The following is an 18,711-nucleotide window of genomic DNA, read 5'->3' as shown; positions in this document are numbered from 1 at the left end:
AGGAAATACCATGTATTAAATTAAAGAACATAAATGAAAATTAAGAAATATTAAAATAAAACTAGATATATTTAAATTGTTTACCTAAGATAATATTGGTAACATCATTAAAAAGCTCCAAGAAATAACAAACATCCTCAACCCTCACCCAATCTTCATCACTTGGCAAATACTTATAACTTGCATCTTATTGAGCATATTGTGGAAATACGCCCTTAAACTCCAATACACATGACAACATAGCATATGATGCATTCCACTGTGTACAACAATCTAAAATCAACCTTTTATTTCGCAACTAAAGTTGCTTAACAATATCACTGAACATAGTCAAATGCATAGTGGATGCTATGATGTGCTTCACACTTTCCCTTACATTATCAATTACATCTTCAATTTTAGAAAGGCCATCATGCACCAATAGATTCAAGATGTGTGCACAACAACGGACATGAAACAATTTCCCATTCAAAGAAAGCCTTTTACGAAATGAAAGGCTATCTTTCAACATCCTTACAGCTGCATCATTGTAAGAAGCATTGTCCATGGAAATTGAGCACACTTTCCCTTCAATACCCCAGTCTTGTAAGCATTTGTACAATGCGTCATATACAAAAACTCCACTATGCAAAGGAGGCACATCAACAAAGTTCAAAACTCCTTTTTGCAAATTCCAATTCGAGTCCACAAAATGAGCTGTCAAGACCATGTATTGAATCTTTTGACCCGACTTCCACATATCAGTTGTAATGCTAATTCTATCCACTATCTTCAACAACCCATTTAACCTCTTCTTCTCAACCTCATAACATGTCCAACAATCAGCTTTGACTGTAGCACGAGAAATTCTTACATAGTAAAGACTTGTAGTTTTCATCAACAAAGTGAATAACTCGTACTCAGTAAATACAAAATGCAACTCATGAACCATTATCATGTGAGAAACAACTCCCCTGATCTTTGCTTGGTCATATTTCCAAGTTTGGATACCACTGGCACTGTTAGATCTAGGTGTTTATGGCGGTAGAAAAAGATTGCCTTGTCCCTTTAAAGATAATCGATGTTTCACATAACCATCTAAATGTTTTTTATATTGTGTAGTTGTACCATCCTTGTTCTTAGAAAGTTTAATCTTACAATGATTACGCTGCACTCTTTTGGTCCCATCAGCAAGCTTAACTACGGTCAGTTCCTGCCAAATAATTGATGTCTTCTTTCTATTTCTCCTCGTATAAGTGGAAACTTCAATATCATCCAAACTCTCAGCCTCCTTAGGGGTTGGTCTTTCATGAGTAGTATCCCGAGCATAGGAAATTTCATTTCCTTCAATGACAGTCATTGGTGATGAAGAACCAGTACATGAACAGGAATAATGACCTTGTTCCGAGTTATAAGACATACCTAAAACTTAAATTATTATTAATCGATGACACCAAATCTAATAAACAAGCTCTATAAAATCAGTTATACACATAGACTAAACAAGTCTAAGATCACCATTTCAAATAATTTTCTTTTACCATGAATAATAATAAAAATCTTTAAAAAATCATCGAAGTATGAACAATAACATCGTCTATTAGGTTTAAAGAAATACCTCATAAAGCTAAATTTGGGGATAATAATGGCAATATAATAGTTACAAAATCATAATTCCAATTTGAAAGGTCTCAACATTAATTTATACTAAAATAAATTGACTAAACAAGATAAAATGGTATACCCCAAATAAAGATCTGAAACAGTCAGGTTATGCGTAAGAAATAAGACAAATCCTTAAAAAGTGGTACCACACCTTCCCAATTAGTTTTAATGTATCTCTTTAAAAAATGTAACATTCGTGGCTTGAGATAATCCAACACGTTCCTTCAATACATAAATCTTCTAATAATTTTGGCAACCCTCCTGTGTAATATTCTCCGCAAATTTAGAATGCTAATCTCTAACCTCTTCGATGTCGAACTAGGCATTAATATGGTCTTCTCGAATGGCAAAAATTTACCCCACATTTAAACGGAGAACCTGGGGAATTTACATGAATGTAAAACTCTCTTACCACTTTACCCAAAACATCCCCTAGGTGTACACAAAATTTGCTCTGGTTGTGCATTTCTACAATCGAGGATACCGATTCATGGAACCCCATGTAGGGTTCATCCTTCAATAAAAATCTCTGTTTAAAAAAAATGGCCATTTTAGAATATTAGTTAAATACATTGTGGCAGCAGCAGCATTGAAGAATATCTTTGGTTGCGGGGCGCCAGCGCAAAGATTTTATTGTTTTAAAAGTACTTCTTACACTAGCCATGAAGAAAAGTTCAAGGAAACATAAACAGAAAATAATGGAGTAAATAACAAATAGTAGAGAGGTTGATGATGAGAGGACCATAAAAATGTGAACTTTGTGAGAAGTGGGAAACATGAACCAATTGAAGAAAATAAAAAGGGATAGTGATGATAGTTTTTAAGGAATAAGAAACTTGAAAGAGAAGGGTTATGGCGTGGACGAAAAGTTAAAAACGGAAAAGACTTTTTGGGGGAAAAATGAAATAATCAAGCCCTACATTGTGGGCTTCATACTTTAGGTTTCCCAACATTCACTAAATGGAACTGCTTAAAAATCTTTCCTTTGGATTTTTCTAACCAAACAAATCTTTTATTAACACCTTATCATTCAGTTTGCCATAGCATAACGTTTCTTTGTAATGCTACGGCAAACCACTGCTCTGTATACACTAACAGGTCCTGCTTCTTTTATTCTGCTCCTGTTCATAATAATAATAACAGAAATGAAATTGTATTAAAAATGAAGAGAATAAAAATAAAAATAGCAATAGGAAATAAAATGGAAAAAACTACTTATTAACAGAAATTCAAACATCAAGAAGGCTAATGCTTTGCTTGTCACGTTCTATAGGAGCACACTAGTAATGCTTCAAGCGTTGTCCATTAACCTTGAATGTAGGCCTTATTCTTAGGTCTTTAACAACAACAACACCATGCGAATACACTTGAATTACTGCAAAAGGTCCTAACCATCAAGAGTTTAACTTACCAGGAAATAATTTGAGCCTGGAATTAAACAATAATACATGTTGTCCTAGTTCAAATTTCCTAGGTAAAATTCTAGAATAATGTCATCTCTTGGTCTTTTCCTTATACAAACGAGCCATCTTGTTCAATTCCAGCAATCTCTTGCTGCTAGTAGCAGCCCACAATCCATGTTCAGCTTCTTAATCGCCCAAAACATTTTATGCTCAAGTTCAGCAAGTAAATGACATGGCTTACCGTAAACAAGTTTAAAAGGTGAAATCCCTAATGGTGTTTTAAATGCAGTTCAAAATGCCCATAGAGCTTCATCAAATTTAGTAGACCAATCCTTTCGAGATGGATTCACCATTTTTTCCAAAATTTGTTTAATTTCTCTATTAAAGATTTCAGCTTGGCCATTTGTCTAAGGGTGATATACGTGGCAATTCTATGTTTCACCCCCATACCTATGCAAGGCATTGGCCATCAGTTTGCAATAAAAATGGATCCCTCATCACTGATAATGGCTCTCGGTGTACCAAATCGTGTGAAAATATTCATATGCAAAAATTTTAATACCGACTTAGCCTTATAAGAGGCTAGGGCTACTGCTTCTACCCACTTAGAAACATAGTCTACTGCCAAAAGTATGTATTGCATGCCCACAGATGGTGGAAACAGGCCCATAAAGTTTATTCCCCATACATCAAACAATTCAATCTCCAATATATTTTGCAACAGCATTTCTTGTCTCCTAGACACATTTCTCGTTCTCTAACAACATTTACACTACTTATAGAATTCATGAGCATCTTTAATAAACTTAGCCAATAGGATCCTAATTGGAGTTCCTTGGAAACTGTTTTCATACCTCCAAAATGTCCTTAATATGGGGCTGAGTGACAGTGTTGTAAGACACTATGCATCTCATCGTTGTGGATACACTTTTGAATTATTTGATCTACACAATGCTTAAATAAGAATGGTTTTCCCAATAGTACTGATTGGCATTGTGAAGAAATTTTTGTTTTCTTTAAGCATTGAAGTCAGGTGGCTTTACACCACTTACTAAGAAGTTTACTATGTCAATGTACCAAGGTAATGCATTGGCATAAAGCAACTATTCATCTGGGAAGTCTTCCTCAATATATTTCTTGCTTTCATCTTCATTCCTAGATTTTATTCTTGACAAATAGTCAGCTACTTGATTTTTGGTTCCCTTCTGATCTCTAATTTCCAAATCAAAGTCTTATAACAAGAGTATCCACCTAAATAATCTCGTCTTGGCATCTTTTTCCTGTACCAAGTACTTGACAGCTCAGTGATCTGTGTAGACTGTGACTTTTGTTCCTACTAAATAAGAACGAAATTTGTCGAATGTAAAGACCACTTCCAATAATTCCTTCTCCATAGTGGTATAATTAAGCAGAATTTCTGCCAACTTCCTACATGAGTTCAAAGGGCAATATCTATTCTAGAGTAACCACAATCAGTGCTACTATCAATCACTTCTTGAGTTCCTCGAAAGCCTGCAAAAATTGATTATCAAAATTAAAAGGTTTGTTCTGTTCAAGTAAATTACACAAGGATTTAGAGCTTTTCAAAAAATCTTGGATAAATCTTTTGTAAAATCCTACGTGTCCTAAAAAACTTCTGATACCCTTAACACTAGTGGGCGCTGGCAATTTTTCAATCACTTTTATTTTTGCTCTGTCCACTTAATTCCTCGTGATGACACCTTATGTCTCAGGACAATGTCTTCACGGACCATAAAATGGCATTTCTCCCAGTTTAAAATGAGAGTCATTTCTTCACAACGGTATAAAACCATCTCCACATTTTTTGAGCAATCTTCAAAATAATTTCTGAACACATAGAAGTCATCCATAAAAACTTCCAGGAAATTTTCCACCATGTCTAAGAATATGGCCATTATACAATGCTGGAAAGTTATCGTGCCATATGGACACGTGAAAATTATCTTCTCTTTCTCTTCAGGTGCTATAGAAATCTGATTATATCCTAAATAATCATCTAGGAAGCAATAAAAAGCCTTACCAACTAACCTGCCCAACATTTTATCGATGAATGGCAAAAGGAAATGATCCTTCCTAGTTGCCTTGTTAAGCCTGCGGTAGTCCATACACACTCTCCATCCCGTCACAGTATGAGTCGATATGAGCTCATTATTGTCATTACTTACTACCGTGACTGTTGGATCGCCGGCACCCCAATGGCGCAGCAAAAAAATAAAAATCTGGCGATCCTAACCAGGGATCCATGTGTGAGGAACGAATCGGGTGAAAGAGGTGGCGAAATTACCTAATGTTTATTCAGAGTAGACAGCAACACCTCAACAACGAGTAGTCTGATCTGCTGTCGAACCAAACCGCAATCTATCGTGATTCCGGCCTCTACGTAATCCACCCAGTTGACTACGAACGGAAGGAATCCCCAAAACAGTTTTGAGAGTTATTTTTCTTTGACGGCTGCTAGACTCAAACAAAGAAAAATGGGATTATATATATCCTTTTGTTTTAGGGTTTTTTTTAAGAATTAAATAAACATAATAATATTTTAATCCGAAAATTATAATTACATTAATTATAATATAAGTTCGGTAAACCATATATTTATTTGAATTCTTATGCTAACCAAATTCATGTCCTCACTATATGTACAACAACCTTGTACATAATGTGTTGGAAATTTGATTACCGAATTAAATTAATTCTATAATTAATTTAATTCAAGCGACCCCAAAAATAATACCAACTATGGTTTATTCCGTTCATTTCAACTATAGGGTGTGACCCTGTAGGTTCTTGTAACGTTAGCAGTAACACTAGAACGATTCTAATGCTACGAACAATGAGTGGCATCTAGCAATGCATCATTGCTACCTAAGTCACAAGAGATCATGATTCGACATAACCTTTTTATGATTAACCTTTTATGCAATAATCCTTAAGTCCTTTATCTCTGGATTGGACACAAGTCATGGAATAGTCACACTTGCATTGTCCATTCCATGTTCCTTGATATCTTAAGCAGACTACGATATACAAATAACTATGACATCTAATATCAACTTATTTGAGCATGGTCATGCATTTCTAGTCTCACTTAATCAAGTGGCCTAAGATATTACTCCTATTATGTAGGAGGGACTTATCCTATATCGACCAACCATATCTCTCTACATAGATTGTGGTATATCCAACATCAGTCTTTATAGAACAACCAGTTACGGTGTACGTTTGACTGTATCAAAATATACAACTCACGATGTTGGGATTATGATCATCTCAAGTCTGAGGATCATATAAATATTAATCATTATGAGTAATGTCGTGACAATTACATAATAATCCAAGAAACATACTCATAACGGGTCAGTCCAATATGTTGTTCTCTAACACACATATTCATGTAATGATTCTGACATTCCATATCAATGACAACTCTTTCTCATCAATCAACTACACGTTAGTCTTAATGCATTATCGTTGTCCTATCCAACAATAATACTTGACTAAGGAACTTTTAAGAATAATCATATTATTCTCAGGACATTATTATAAAACAATTTATTTATATACACAGAAAAGAAACTGAAATAATAATGGTAACGCCTTATATTAATAAACATGATAAATCAAGTATGTTATTACAAACATCTCATGATTGATCTTTGGGCATACTCTAACAGTGACACCCTCTTTCTTGGGTACACATTGCATAGGACTTACCCACGAGCTGTCAGAAATTTGGTAAATAATGTTAACATCAAGCCACTTGATAATTTATTTCTTGACAACTTCCTTCATAACTGGATTTAGTCGTCTCTATTGTTCAATGGATTTGCTATGGCAATCTTTCAATAAAATTTTGTACATACAAAATGTAGGGCTAATTCCCTTTATATCGATAAGGGTCCAACCTAGTGCTCTTTTAGATCATCGTAACACTTTTAAGAACATGTCCTCTTGCTCAGGTGTTAGCTTAGTAGAAATTAAAACTGGAAAAGTGTTTTTATTTCCCAAATACGCATATTTCAAATGTTGTAGTAGAGGTTTTAACTCTAGAACGAGAGATTCCTCTACAGATGGTTTAGGAGGCTTAAAAGATTGTTCTGTTAAATCCAGGGATCCAAATTTCATCTCTGGCCTATCCATTATCTGCTGGGTTTCCACAAATTCACAAAGCTCTTCAAAACTAACTATGTCACCTTGCTCCATCAAATTGTCTTCACTGTCAGAACTGTTGTGGCAAAATTTTCGTCCACTATTGCTTCTATGAAGCCAATCGTGTGACATTCGTCATTCTCATCTGCGCATTTTAACGTATTAAACACATTAAAAGTAACATGCTGATCATTCACTCTCATGGTTAGCTCGTCTTTCTGCACATCAATTACGGTCCTACCAAAAGCAAGAAACGGTCTTCTAAGAATAATTGGTACATCATGATCAGCTTCACATTCTAAAATAAGAAAATCTGAAGGAAAGATAAATTTATCCACCCTTATCAATACATCTTCAATTTTACCTTCTAGATGAGTTTAAGATGATCAACCAATTGCAACATTACTGTGGTAGGTCCCGCTTTCCCAATTCCTAGCTTTCCAAAAATAGACATAGGCATTAGATTTATACTCACTCCTAAATCAAATAACACCTTACCAACATAATGATTTCCAATTGAATAGGAAATAGTGAAACTCCCTAAATCCTTCATCTTCGAAGCTAGTTTATTCATCAATATTGCTATGCACCCTTCGGTGAGAGCAATAGTCTCAAACTCTTCCAATCTGCACTTCATTGATAGTATGTCTTTCCTAAATTTCACATAATTGGGCATCTGCTCCAAAGCTTCCACTAACAATATGTTGATGTGGAGTTGCTTCAAAACCTCCAAAAATCTTTTAAACTGAGCATCTTGTTTGGAATTATGGAATCACTGTGGAAATGGTAAAGGTCGTCATCCTTCAAGTTGTTAATATTGTTTTGTTGTGGCATTTTTTTTTGGCAACATGATTTGGTTCTACCACAACATTCTTTTGCTTGTAATTTTCCAATGTTGCATGTTTTCAGATGGTCCTAGGATTTTTACCTAATTTTTACTTGCATTATCCTCTTCTGTCGTGGCATCGTGAATAACATCACTCAACTGAGTCCCACTTCTAAGGGTGGTTGCTTTGCAATGCGCCTTGCCTTGTGTTCTTGAGTTCTCGATATCACTCAACAATGTTCCTTGTGGCCTTCAACTTAGAGCATCTGCTATTTTCCCTTACTTTATTTTCAAGAGCTCGGAGAGATACAGCCTGACTCTGAATTATAGCATCATTCTTAGCCATATATTCCTTTAACAAAACTTCAATAGAAGTAGTAGATGATGCTTAACCATATTGAGTATTTTGCCTCGGCATAGGTTCAACATAACCAAGCGGTGCATTGTTGATATTTTGTCTTGCGACATTGTTAAAATTTTTTACACCTTGATTACCCTAGTTGAAGTTTGAATGTTGTTTCCACCCTGAATTGCAGGTGTTGGAATATGGATTGCTACTTTGATTGGAATTAACCATATAGTACAATAACGCTGGATTTGATAAGCATTCATCAAACACATGATTTTCTCTACAATAAACACATGACAACTCTGTTGATTTCATCTTATGGACTACAGTCAAATTTTTCATGGTTTTAATCATATTAGCTAGAGAAGATACTTGGGCCGTTAACGAAGTGATTGCATCAAGCTTGATGGTATCGACAACTCTCTTACTCGTCCCAATTCTCATGGTTAGATACTGATAATCGTTGTTGGAAATCTTTTACAATATCTCGTATGTTTTATTATAAATTTTTTCCAATAAAGTAACATTAGCAGACACATCAACTACCATTCTTGTGTGCGCATTCAACAAGTTGTAAAATATCTGCATTTGAGTCTAGTGTTGGAATCCATGCATCACTCATTTCTGAATTAAGTCTTTAAATCGATCCCAAGCTTCATATAGCTTTTCATCCTGCAATTGCTGAAAAGATGTGATATCGTTTCTCAACTAGGCATTCATAGTAGGCGGGTAGTAGGAATCTCTGGCAAAGATCATTCCATGATGCTACCGTTCCCAATGGCAAAGCATTTAGTTGTGCTCTTGTACGATCTCTTAAAGAATATGGGAATAACTTAAGTCTCAAAGCGTCTTCAAGAACACTCTGTTGTTTGAATGAATCATATACTTCTAGAAAGAGTCTTAAATGTAATCTCGGATCTTTAGTAGGTAGTCCATCGAACTGTCCCACAGTTTATAACATCTGAAACATCACCGATTTCAACTCAAATTTTTGAGCTTCTATGGTTGGTCTGACTATCCCTGGATTCAAATCATCCAATATTGGAACAATATGCTCTCTAATTGGCCTATCTCGCTCATCCACCACACATCTAATGAGAGGATTTTCATTACAATCGTTTGGATTACCATTAAGATCATTCCTATTTGCAGCCATTTTTCTCAATTTTTTTCCCATTCTCCGGATCAAAAAGGTATTTTGTGTTAACAGGAATGCCTTATCTCATGCACTGATGACAAACTTGTAAAAAGGAAATATAGTAAGTTAAATAAAACTACCAAGTAAAATAACCAAACCAAATTTAACCAAATTATTGATCCCTAGCAATGGCGTCAAAAACTTGTTACGTGTGAATATGATATGCGAATTGTGCAAGTATACACGTCGGTTCAAGTAATAAGTGATGAGTGAGTGTCCTTCCCATGAGGGTCGAATTAAGGTACAAAATTTGTCAAGTTATTATAATAAAGTACGATTAATCTTATGGAAAAGTCAATGATAAATATGCACTGGCAATTAGTGGAGTAATGATGTAAGTAATACGTGGAATTAATGAGTAATTGGAAATGCTATGGTGAAACGAGAGTAGAAACGTAATGGTAATTATGAGAATTACTATGAGAATATTATGTAAAAGAATAAATAAGTAAATGATAATGATGTGGCAAAGATATTATGGCAAAGAATAAGGGATATACGATGTTTATATGAAAGGTCCATATTACTAAGAATCAACCATTACTGTCAATAATGTCTTGGCAAAATCGTATCTACTTTGCTGCAGAGAAGACTTCTAAAATAACATGCCCTAACGAAAGCAAAACCTTAAGTTACCTTGCCCGTGTCCATAAGTTTTTTAGATATCTTGCATGGGTTTATCATGACTCTATGTCTAGAGTCGACTACAAGTGTCTATCAAATACTTGCTCCTTTCATTTAATTTTAATCCAACGTTTTCGGGATTAGAATCAGTTTATAAGTATGCAAAAAATATTCTATTTCTAGATATCGTTTGCATTTTAATTAAGAAATAAGAACAATCAAAAGAAACAGTAAAGTAAATTAGAGATATACTACATCCATAAAACAATTTAAGGTTTCATTGAAAGTAATCCCAACCCTATAAGATTTAGCTCATGAGCTGAGAAATAAAATTCCAAACCAAAATATTATCCAACATTGCATTCAACTACTTTAATTCAATCTTTCAAAGGAATACTAATGGAAATAATGAAATAACTTTGGAAAATAGCTTTTGCTTGCCTAATCCACACTTCGGCAGCACAGCGTCCTATGATGGCTAAGAAGGAATGCCTTCGACTTTCTATCCCTTGTGCAGCCGAACCCTTATTCATGCCAAAGGATCTCTCTCACTCTTTCTTCACCATTTTTTAGGTCCCCTTCATCAGTTTTTATAGATAGATCAGGCTACAATCGACTAATAGCTCGTAATTATCTTTTCCTCTTTTAGGGGGATTTATCAGGTACAAGTTTGAATTTGAATTTGAACTAGGAATTGCCACGACATTCGTGCTGGCAAACTGTTTGCACTTTGCCCTAACAAAACTTCACTTCTTTATCTCATCGCTCCAAAACATGTTCCTGCCACACCAACACAAAAAAAAACTCCACCACAAGCGATTAAAAGCACCTAATTCCAACACAGTCCAAGTCCTAATGCAATATAAAAAATGCTAACTAAAATGTCCTAAAATGCAAAAAAATTGTACTTAAGTTCAAGAAATTACCTAGATCTAAAGGCATGAAATACAACTTTTTTTTCAAAAGTTATCACATACCCAATGTACCACATTTTTTTTCAAATAACAATTGAACTCAGACTTTCAATACATCAAAGTATACTAGTCACGCATGCTTAGACCATCACTTACTAAGGATTAAAGTAAGTTACACTATGAATGTCACAAGTAAATAAATACATAAACGAATATAGGATTTATTCATTTTGGGTCTTGCCCAATGTATTGTTAGTCCAAACAATCATATCTATGTCACTATATTCTGGAAGTCATCCGCTCTCTGATAGTCAAGACAAGGTATCTCCCCATTTTGACTTGATAGATGATATAATAGTCATTGAATCAATTTGCTCAATTTTGATTCATTAGACTATGGACCATTTAGATTACCTGTTAATATAAGTTATATTCTCGTATTATGACCCTACCATATAGTACTATTTAATACTAATTAAACGTTAGGTAATTAGTGAGCCCATGTTTGCTTATACTTTTAGTTGTGTGCAAAAACTGTTAATGGAAAATACAAACGAAATTAACTTGAATGATTGAATTTTATTAAACGAATCAATTAGAAAAATTACAATGTAATGATGAAAAACTGCACTAAGCGCACTAGACTAAAACAGTCTCCCACCTACCCTAGTGAAGTAGATGAGTCATATTCCGTATACCCATACCCTATACATGTTTCTAAAAACTCCTAACCACCTAAGTCTTGGTAAACGAATTCGTAAGGTTGTCCTCAAATGTGAATTTAGCTATATCTATTATATCATAATATGATATTTTCAATTAATGTGTTTTGTTTATTTATGATTTTTTATTTCCTTAGCATTAGCTATTGTCACACTGCTACCGCAATACAATGTGATATCTTTCTCTATACCAGGAATGACTTCAAAATCTGTAAGGAATTTTCGAAGCTAGATTACATCTTTTGCTGCATTAAAAAGAGCCACATATTTGGCCATTATAATGGAGTCAACAATACAACTCTACTTAACTCTTCCCCACACTATGGATCTACTGCCTAGGACAAAAACTTGATGTCGATTTTCTTAAATCCTAACACGTTTGGAAGTCAAAATATGTATAATCTATGGTAGTTAATTCCCCTTTAGAATAAACTAGCACATAATCCCTTATTTTCTGTAAATACTTGAGTATATGTTTAATTGTCTACTAGTGTCTTGGACCAGGATTCGCCTAATATCAACTTACCAATCCTACTGCAAAATACATATTTGGACATATGCATAACATTGTATACATGAGACTCACTACTTCCGAAGCATAAGAAACCTTTCATATATGCTCTTTTTCTTTCGTTGTATTGGGATAGTCCTCTAAAGAAAGCCCAATACAAAATATTGTGTACCCTTTTTCAAATTGACCACAACAAAACATTATAATATCTTGTTTCTCTATGATGCTTTTGATAAACCGATCACCTTGTTCTTTCAATCTTTAAGGATTCGAATTCTTAGAACATAGTTAACTTCACCCAAATCCTTCATGCTAAACTGTTGAGTTAATTATAGTTTAACCAATGGTAATGTCTCTACATCATTTCCAATTAGCAGTATGTCATCAATATAAAGAATTAGAATGACCACATTTCCATTCATAATATGTTTATAAATGTAAGGTTCATCAACATTTTCTCAAATCCAAAATTCTTGATCATTTAATCAAATATTTGATTCCACAAGCGAGATGTTTTCTTAAGTTTATATATAAAACTTAACAATTTAAAAACTTTATACTCATTTCCTTTAGCTATATATCCGGTGGGTTACATCATATAGATGTTTTCTTCAAGATGATCATTCAAAAATGATGTCTTAACATCCATTTGTCAAAACTTGTGATCGAGAGTTGTCGCAATGGATAATTGAATACAGGTCAACTTAAGCATCGCTACTGAAAAGAAGGTCTCCTCATAATCAATACCTTCTTTCTATGTTTAGCCTTTTTTCTTCCACAAGACAACAGTTATAGGTTTCTACATTTCCTTCTACATTTCACTTCTTTTTTTAGATCCACTTACACCTTATGGATTTTATTTCATCCGCTAAGCCTACAAGTTCTTATATTGAATTTCATTTCACAACATCCATCTCAGCATTCATATCTATTTCCTAGAGCTTAGAATCAGTACTTTGAAATGCCTCATCATATGTGAATGAGTTATTATCTTCTTGTTTGGTAAACTCTAGGTTAAAAACACTACCACCAAACTAGAATAAATCAAGCCTTTTGGAGACCCTCCCACAACGATAAAGCTCCTTATATAGCTGATTGTTTGCAAGTATCTTATTCGACCTTATTAAATGGGTTTATTGGGCTCGTTAGTGTATGAGGTATGATTATGTGTTATCCTAACCTTTAACCAACTTGTACAATTTATCTAACACAATTGGACATATATAATTAGGGATCCATTTCTCTAATTTGTTTTCATTTATTCATCACATCAATTCAAGAAAAACCCAACAAGGGTTGTACCAAGCTAGCAGAGAGACCGATTATATAATTAGGGGTCAAATAATTTGTAATTAAGTTCTAACTCTTCATTTATTAATTACAGCATTATTTATTCAGGGAGTCAATTAACTAAAAGTGCCATAACTAAACTTATCCAATAACCCTGTCATATATTTGTTGCCCTTATAAGATATTCTTAATGTCTTTGGGTTAAATTCGTTCACCCAATAAGATCATATCTTATCTCACGGTAACCATTACATCTTCCTTCATGTAAAAGTCAATTACTAACACTTGATCACTCGTCCTTGACAAATGACTCGTGACCACTTTACTTTTTCATTAACTCTATAATGCCTATTAGAGGATATCATCTATCATATATCAGACTTTGAATTCCACTATTTTTAATGAAGTTATGCCTTACAGAAGTCTTATACCCAATGTACCATTTTTTAGCTTTATTACCAATTAAACTCAGGCTTTCACTACATCAAAGTGTACGAGTCATGCACGCATAGTTCGTCACTTGCTTAGGATTAATGTAAGTCACACTATAAATACCACAAGTGAATAAATTCATAAACGAATCTAGGATTTATCTGTCGTCAGTCTTATCCAATGTTTGTCAATCCAGACTATAATGGCCCAAATCTGTTCGGCCCAAACAAAAACAAATAAATAAAAATAATAAAAGTCCATTAAGAAAAAGTCCATTTACAAGCCCAAAACCCTAAATATCCATTCTACTAACTTGAAACCCCAAAAAGCCCAAAACCCAAAACCAAAAAATAAAACAATAAACCCTAGCCACCTCTAAGATTTCACCAGCCGCCCCCGTTCTTCTCCATGTCAGCAGGCGTGTTGCCCGAGATCTGCCTTCCTTTCACTGAAATGGCAAGGCATGGTTTCTCACCGCCGTCGACCGCCACAAATGCCAACACAAAAAAAAAAGAAACAAAACAAAGAAAACAAAAAAATATATAAGATGTATGATATTCAGCTATAAAAGCCAACAAAAAAATTGTATGGGGGATCAATAGAATAAAAAAAAGAACAAACTTCAAAATAAAAAGGTAGCTTTTATTTTTTACTTCGAAGCAAACAAAATTATATAAAAGAAATGAAAAGAGAGTTCTTTTTTCTTTTTACCTGTTCCACCGCGCCTCTGTCACGGGGTGCCCCTTTCTGACTTAAGAGGACAGGCCCCATCGAAAAAGGGAGAAACCAAAAGGTTTCTCCGCCTTTGATCGAATTTCGGTCGAGTTTTTAAGGATTCTAACCCTAGATTCACGTTTTACGCGTTTAAAATATCAGAATGGGCCTTTTTGGGAAATTTTCGGCCACTGGAGGTTGCGGTCGCCATCGCCAATGACCGATGGTCGTGGCAGACCAATGACACCCCATGGCCAGACTTAGAGGAGGGTTAAGAGAGGAGTTTTTTTTTTAAAAGGTTAAAAATGATTTTTTTAAGATTTTTTTACTTATATAAGCTCCCCTAAAACAACACCGTTTTGGGCTTGGCTTCAGACGCCCAAAACGGCGTCGTTTCAAGCATAGCCCGAAAACCCAACCCAGATCCTTCTAGGATCCGCGCATTTTTGGGAAAATGTTAAATTGCCTCTTAAGTCCTTTCGCCTTTAAGCTCTTTCCAATGTGGTCCTAATTTTGCTCTTTTTCCTTTTTTTTAAAATTATACCACTTGATTTTGAATTATTTCATCTTAGTCCCCAGACTATCGACCCTTTGAGGAATGACGTGTACTGGGTTTGGGTTATTTTCCTTTTGGTCCCTACACTCTATTACATTTTTAATCTACCTCTTTTTTTACTGTTTTATTATTTTATCCCCTAAAATTTTGTTATGGTTTCAATTTAATCATTTTTTTATTTAATCTCACCCTTTTTTATTTATTTAATTTTCATCATTTTTAATACCTTATTTATATTTAATCCTTTAATTTACATAACTTGCATTTTTATCCTTAAGTTTCTTAATCATCTCAATTTAGTTCATTTTTTTTATTTTTTATTTTTTTAATGTTGATGTTTTCATTAAATGATTATTTTTTATAATTAATATTTCATTTTGTCATCGCTAATATTACACAACTATGATCATAGCATTATCATACTTTTTTAATATTTTACCATTTTTTTGTCAGTACTAATGTTCCACATATTATTTTCGCCATTATTAAATAGTATTATTAATCAACTAAAAATTATTCCAACTACCACTTGTTATTATTTTGTTATCATTTTTTTACCATGTAAGCTATTCTATACTAATTTTGTCATTTCCATATTATGCAACACGTTTAAATATTCGTTTATTTTTGTACCAACACTTGCATAAATTAATCGCGTATTGCATTAAATGTTATGTTTATTTTTATCCAATGTATATTTAGTAACATGAATCGAGGCAATTTTCTTTATTTTGAGCATTCAAGAAATTGTGCCCTAACTTACGGGGTACGATTCTCCCCTTAAACCGAAAATAATTGAACGTCCTTCCCTTTTTCAATTTTTTTTGATTTAGGCAATAATTAAATGGCGATGATTCTTGTTTTTCAGGATTTGAGATATTGTGCCCTAACTTACAGGGCATGATCTTTTCTTCTCAATTAACTCGAAATAAGAAGGCCTTTTCCATAAAATTTAATTTAGGTAGCAATATTTTAATCAAATAACATCATGCAAAGAGGGATCGTATTTCAAATTCTCTTCGAACTTTTAATTTTTTTTAACATCAAAATATAAAGTAATCAACTAGATACCAAATTTTGAAGTTATGAGGGTGCTAATCCTCCCCCATACGTTACCGACACTCGAACTCATTTACTAGATTTTGTAGACCAAAAATTATTGTTTTAGTAAATCTAACATTTTATTAAAATAACCAAGTTTTTAGGTGATCCAATCACACCTAAATAAAAAGGGTTGGTGGTGACTCCATTTTCGTTTTAAAATAAAAAGTTGATTTCTAAAAAGGTTTCGACAGCTTGGCGACTCCACTGGGGACAAATAAGAGAGTCAAGCCACGAGTTGATTACTTTTTGGTATTTTTGTCAAAAATTGATAATTCGGTTTAAATTGACGATCCCCTTCTTGTATTTCATCCTTCAGATTTTATTTTAGTGGTAAATAATGTCTTTATTATCTTGGGTTACATAATGATTTAATATGTCTGCTTTATTGGTTCAAGTTTCTCTTGTTATATTTTCACATATATTGCATGGCATAATCGTTCCATTTTGCCCTTCTTAAGTTGGAATGGGAAGTTATTCCTTCGTGAGGTCTTCACCTCCATATAGGATAGGGATCACTTTCGGGATACATCCATACCTATGTCTTCGTGAGGTCTTCATCTCCGTACAACCATAGGGAAATGTATTCCCTTGAACTGAACTCAGTCCATATGAGCCTATAATGGGTGAGGATTGAGGAATCTATTGGTTCAGGTTCCCTTACTTTAGAACCAAACCGCGCATAATGAGCCCTAAGAACCTACCCTAGGTAGAACCATATCAAACCTTTAGTGCTCACCCGAATAGATGTTCTATTTATTATTTATTGCTTTGTATTCAAGCTTCGTATAAAATGTACTGACTTGTTTAGTTTTGTCTTGGTTTTGACTGCCTTGCATTTTCATCTAAGAAAAATGTGTTGATTTGTGTTCAGTTGCTAAATAGAGAGCTTGACATGGAAAAGGGATTTTTGATCAAGTGGAAGACAATGAGGCCATAAGACTATGGTCTGAGAAAAGACAAAAAGAGAAAGGCGACAGCCTGTCGGAGGGGTACATATCAGAATTATAGGATTTCACCTGTATTAGGGTGACTCAGAATAATCTTCGAGAGCTGAAAAAAATATGATATCTGTGGGATGATGAAATCAAGCAATTATGCTACCGTAAATATGGTGATTTGACTTATGTACTCGATGTAAAAGTGGATAAGTACATATTCCGAGCTTTTTCTCAATATTGGAATCCCACCTACAGCTGCTTCACTTTTGGAAAAGTAGACTTGGTGCCCACCGTAGAAGACTACACCACTCTGTTCTATTTCTCGAGGATCCAGGTAGATAAATCCTACTCTAGGGCCACCAACGTCTCGGTTTTCTTAAAGAGACTAATGAACATCACTGGGATGAGCGAGCAATGAGTCGCGACCTGGATTAAACAAAAAGGAGATGGTAAATGCATCCCTTGGAGAAGTCTACGAGATTTGATCTTGCTATATCTGAATACGAAAAAAAGGGTTGACATATTCGCCTTGAGTATTTATAGGTTGGTCATCTTCCCTAAAGCACTAGGGCATATAAATGATGCAGTTTCAGATCTATTTAACCTACTTGACAAAAGGGTCACTCCCATCCTGACAATTTTGGCTGAAACTTTCAGATCTTTAAGTGTTTGTTAGAGAGCGGGTAAAGGAAGATTTATCGGATGTGCACAACTCTTGCTAGTCTAGCTCCATAGCCACTTCTAAAAGGTAGAAAAAGTTTCTTATCGAGTGTTCTCCGAAGACTATTCTCCATTGAAAAAATTTGTGGCTATACAAAGACAAGATAACATTTTTGAAGAAAAGTGGATGGCAATTCTCTAGAGTCTCCAAGACGAAGATGTTGAATGGAGGTCCCCTTGGATGATCCCTGATGAAATTTTGTATCAATGTGAAGACTTTGACTAGGTCCCTCCACTCGGGATATGGGGAGCTATTGGATATGCCCCTCAATTTGTATTAAGGCAGTATAGGTTGAGGCAGTTTATTCCGACAACGCAAAGTTTGGCTCAATGTGAGTTTGCATACAAAGGCGACAATTATAAAAAGAAGGTTCGTGAAATTTCGAATACATGGAACAAAACTCACAAAATGCAAAGATTTTTCGTAAATCCCATGACGAATCCAGAATACGATTAGTGATGGAGTAAAAGAATCAACAATAATTTCACTTCATCAAGTCAAGAAATTACTCGGTCGATAGAAGAACACTTGCAAGTAATCCCGTCTGAATTAGAGATCGTAAAATTAGACTTCTAAAAGAATACTTTGGAAATGG

At 34.3% G+C, this 18,711-nt stretch overlaps 1 protein-coding gene across 1 annotated transcript; it reads right to left on the bottom strand.

Annotated features, from left to right (window-relative positions):
• Positions 1-298: 298 nt before the first annotated feature.
• LOC107911062 (zinc finger BED domain-containing protein RICESLEEPER 2-like) lies at positions 299-1,399 on the bottom strand. The gene is made up of 2 exons (XM_016838955.1): positions 1,108-1,399; positions 299-831 (listed from the first exon to the last, which is right to left on the bottom strand). Exons 1-2 carry the CDS (start codon positions 1,397-1,399, stop codon positions 299-301), a joined length of 825 nt encoding a protein of 274 aa, XP_016694444.1.
• Between the last annotated feature and the right edge of the window lie 17,312 nt (positions 1,400-18,711).

This window comes from Gossypium hirsutum, chromosome D11, assembly GCF_007990345.1.
Source record: "Gossypium hirsutum isolate 1008001.06 chromosome D11, Gossypium_hirsutum_v2.1, whole genome shotgun sequence".
Lineage (NCBI taxonomy): Eukaryota > Viridiplantae > Streptophyta > Magnoliopsida > Malvales > Malvaceae > Gossypium > Gossypium hirsutum.
This window is presented reverse-complemented; position numbering and strand designations above follow the sequence as displayed.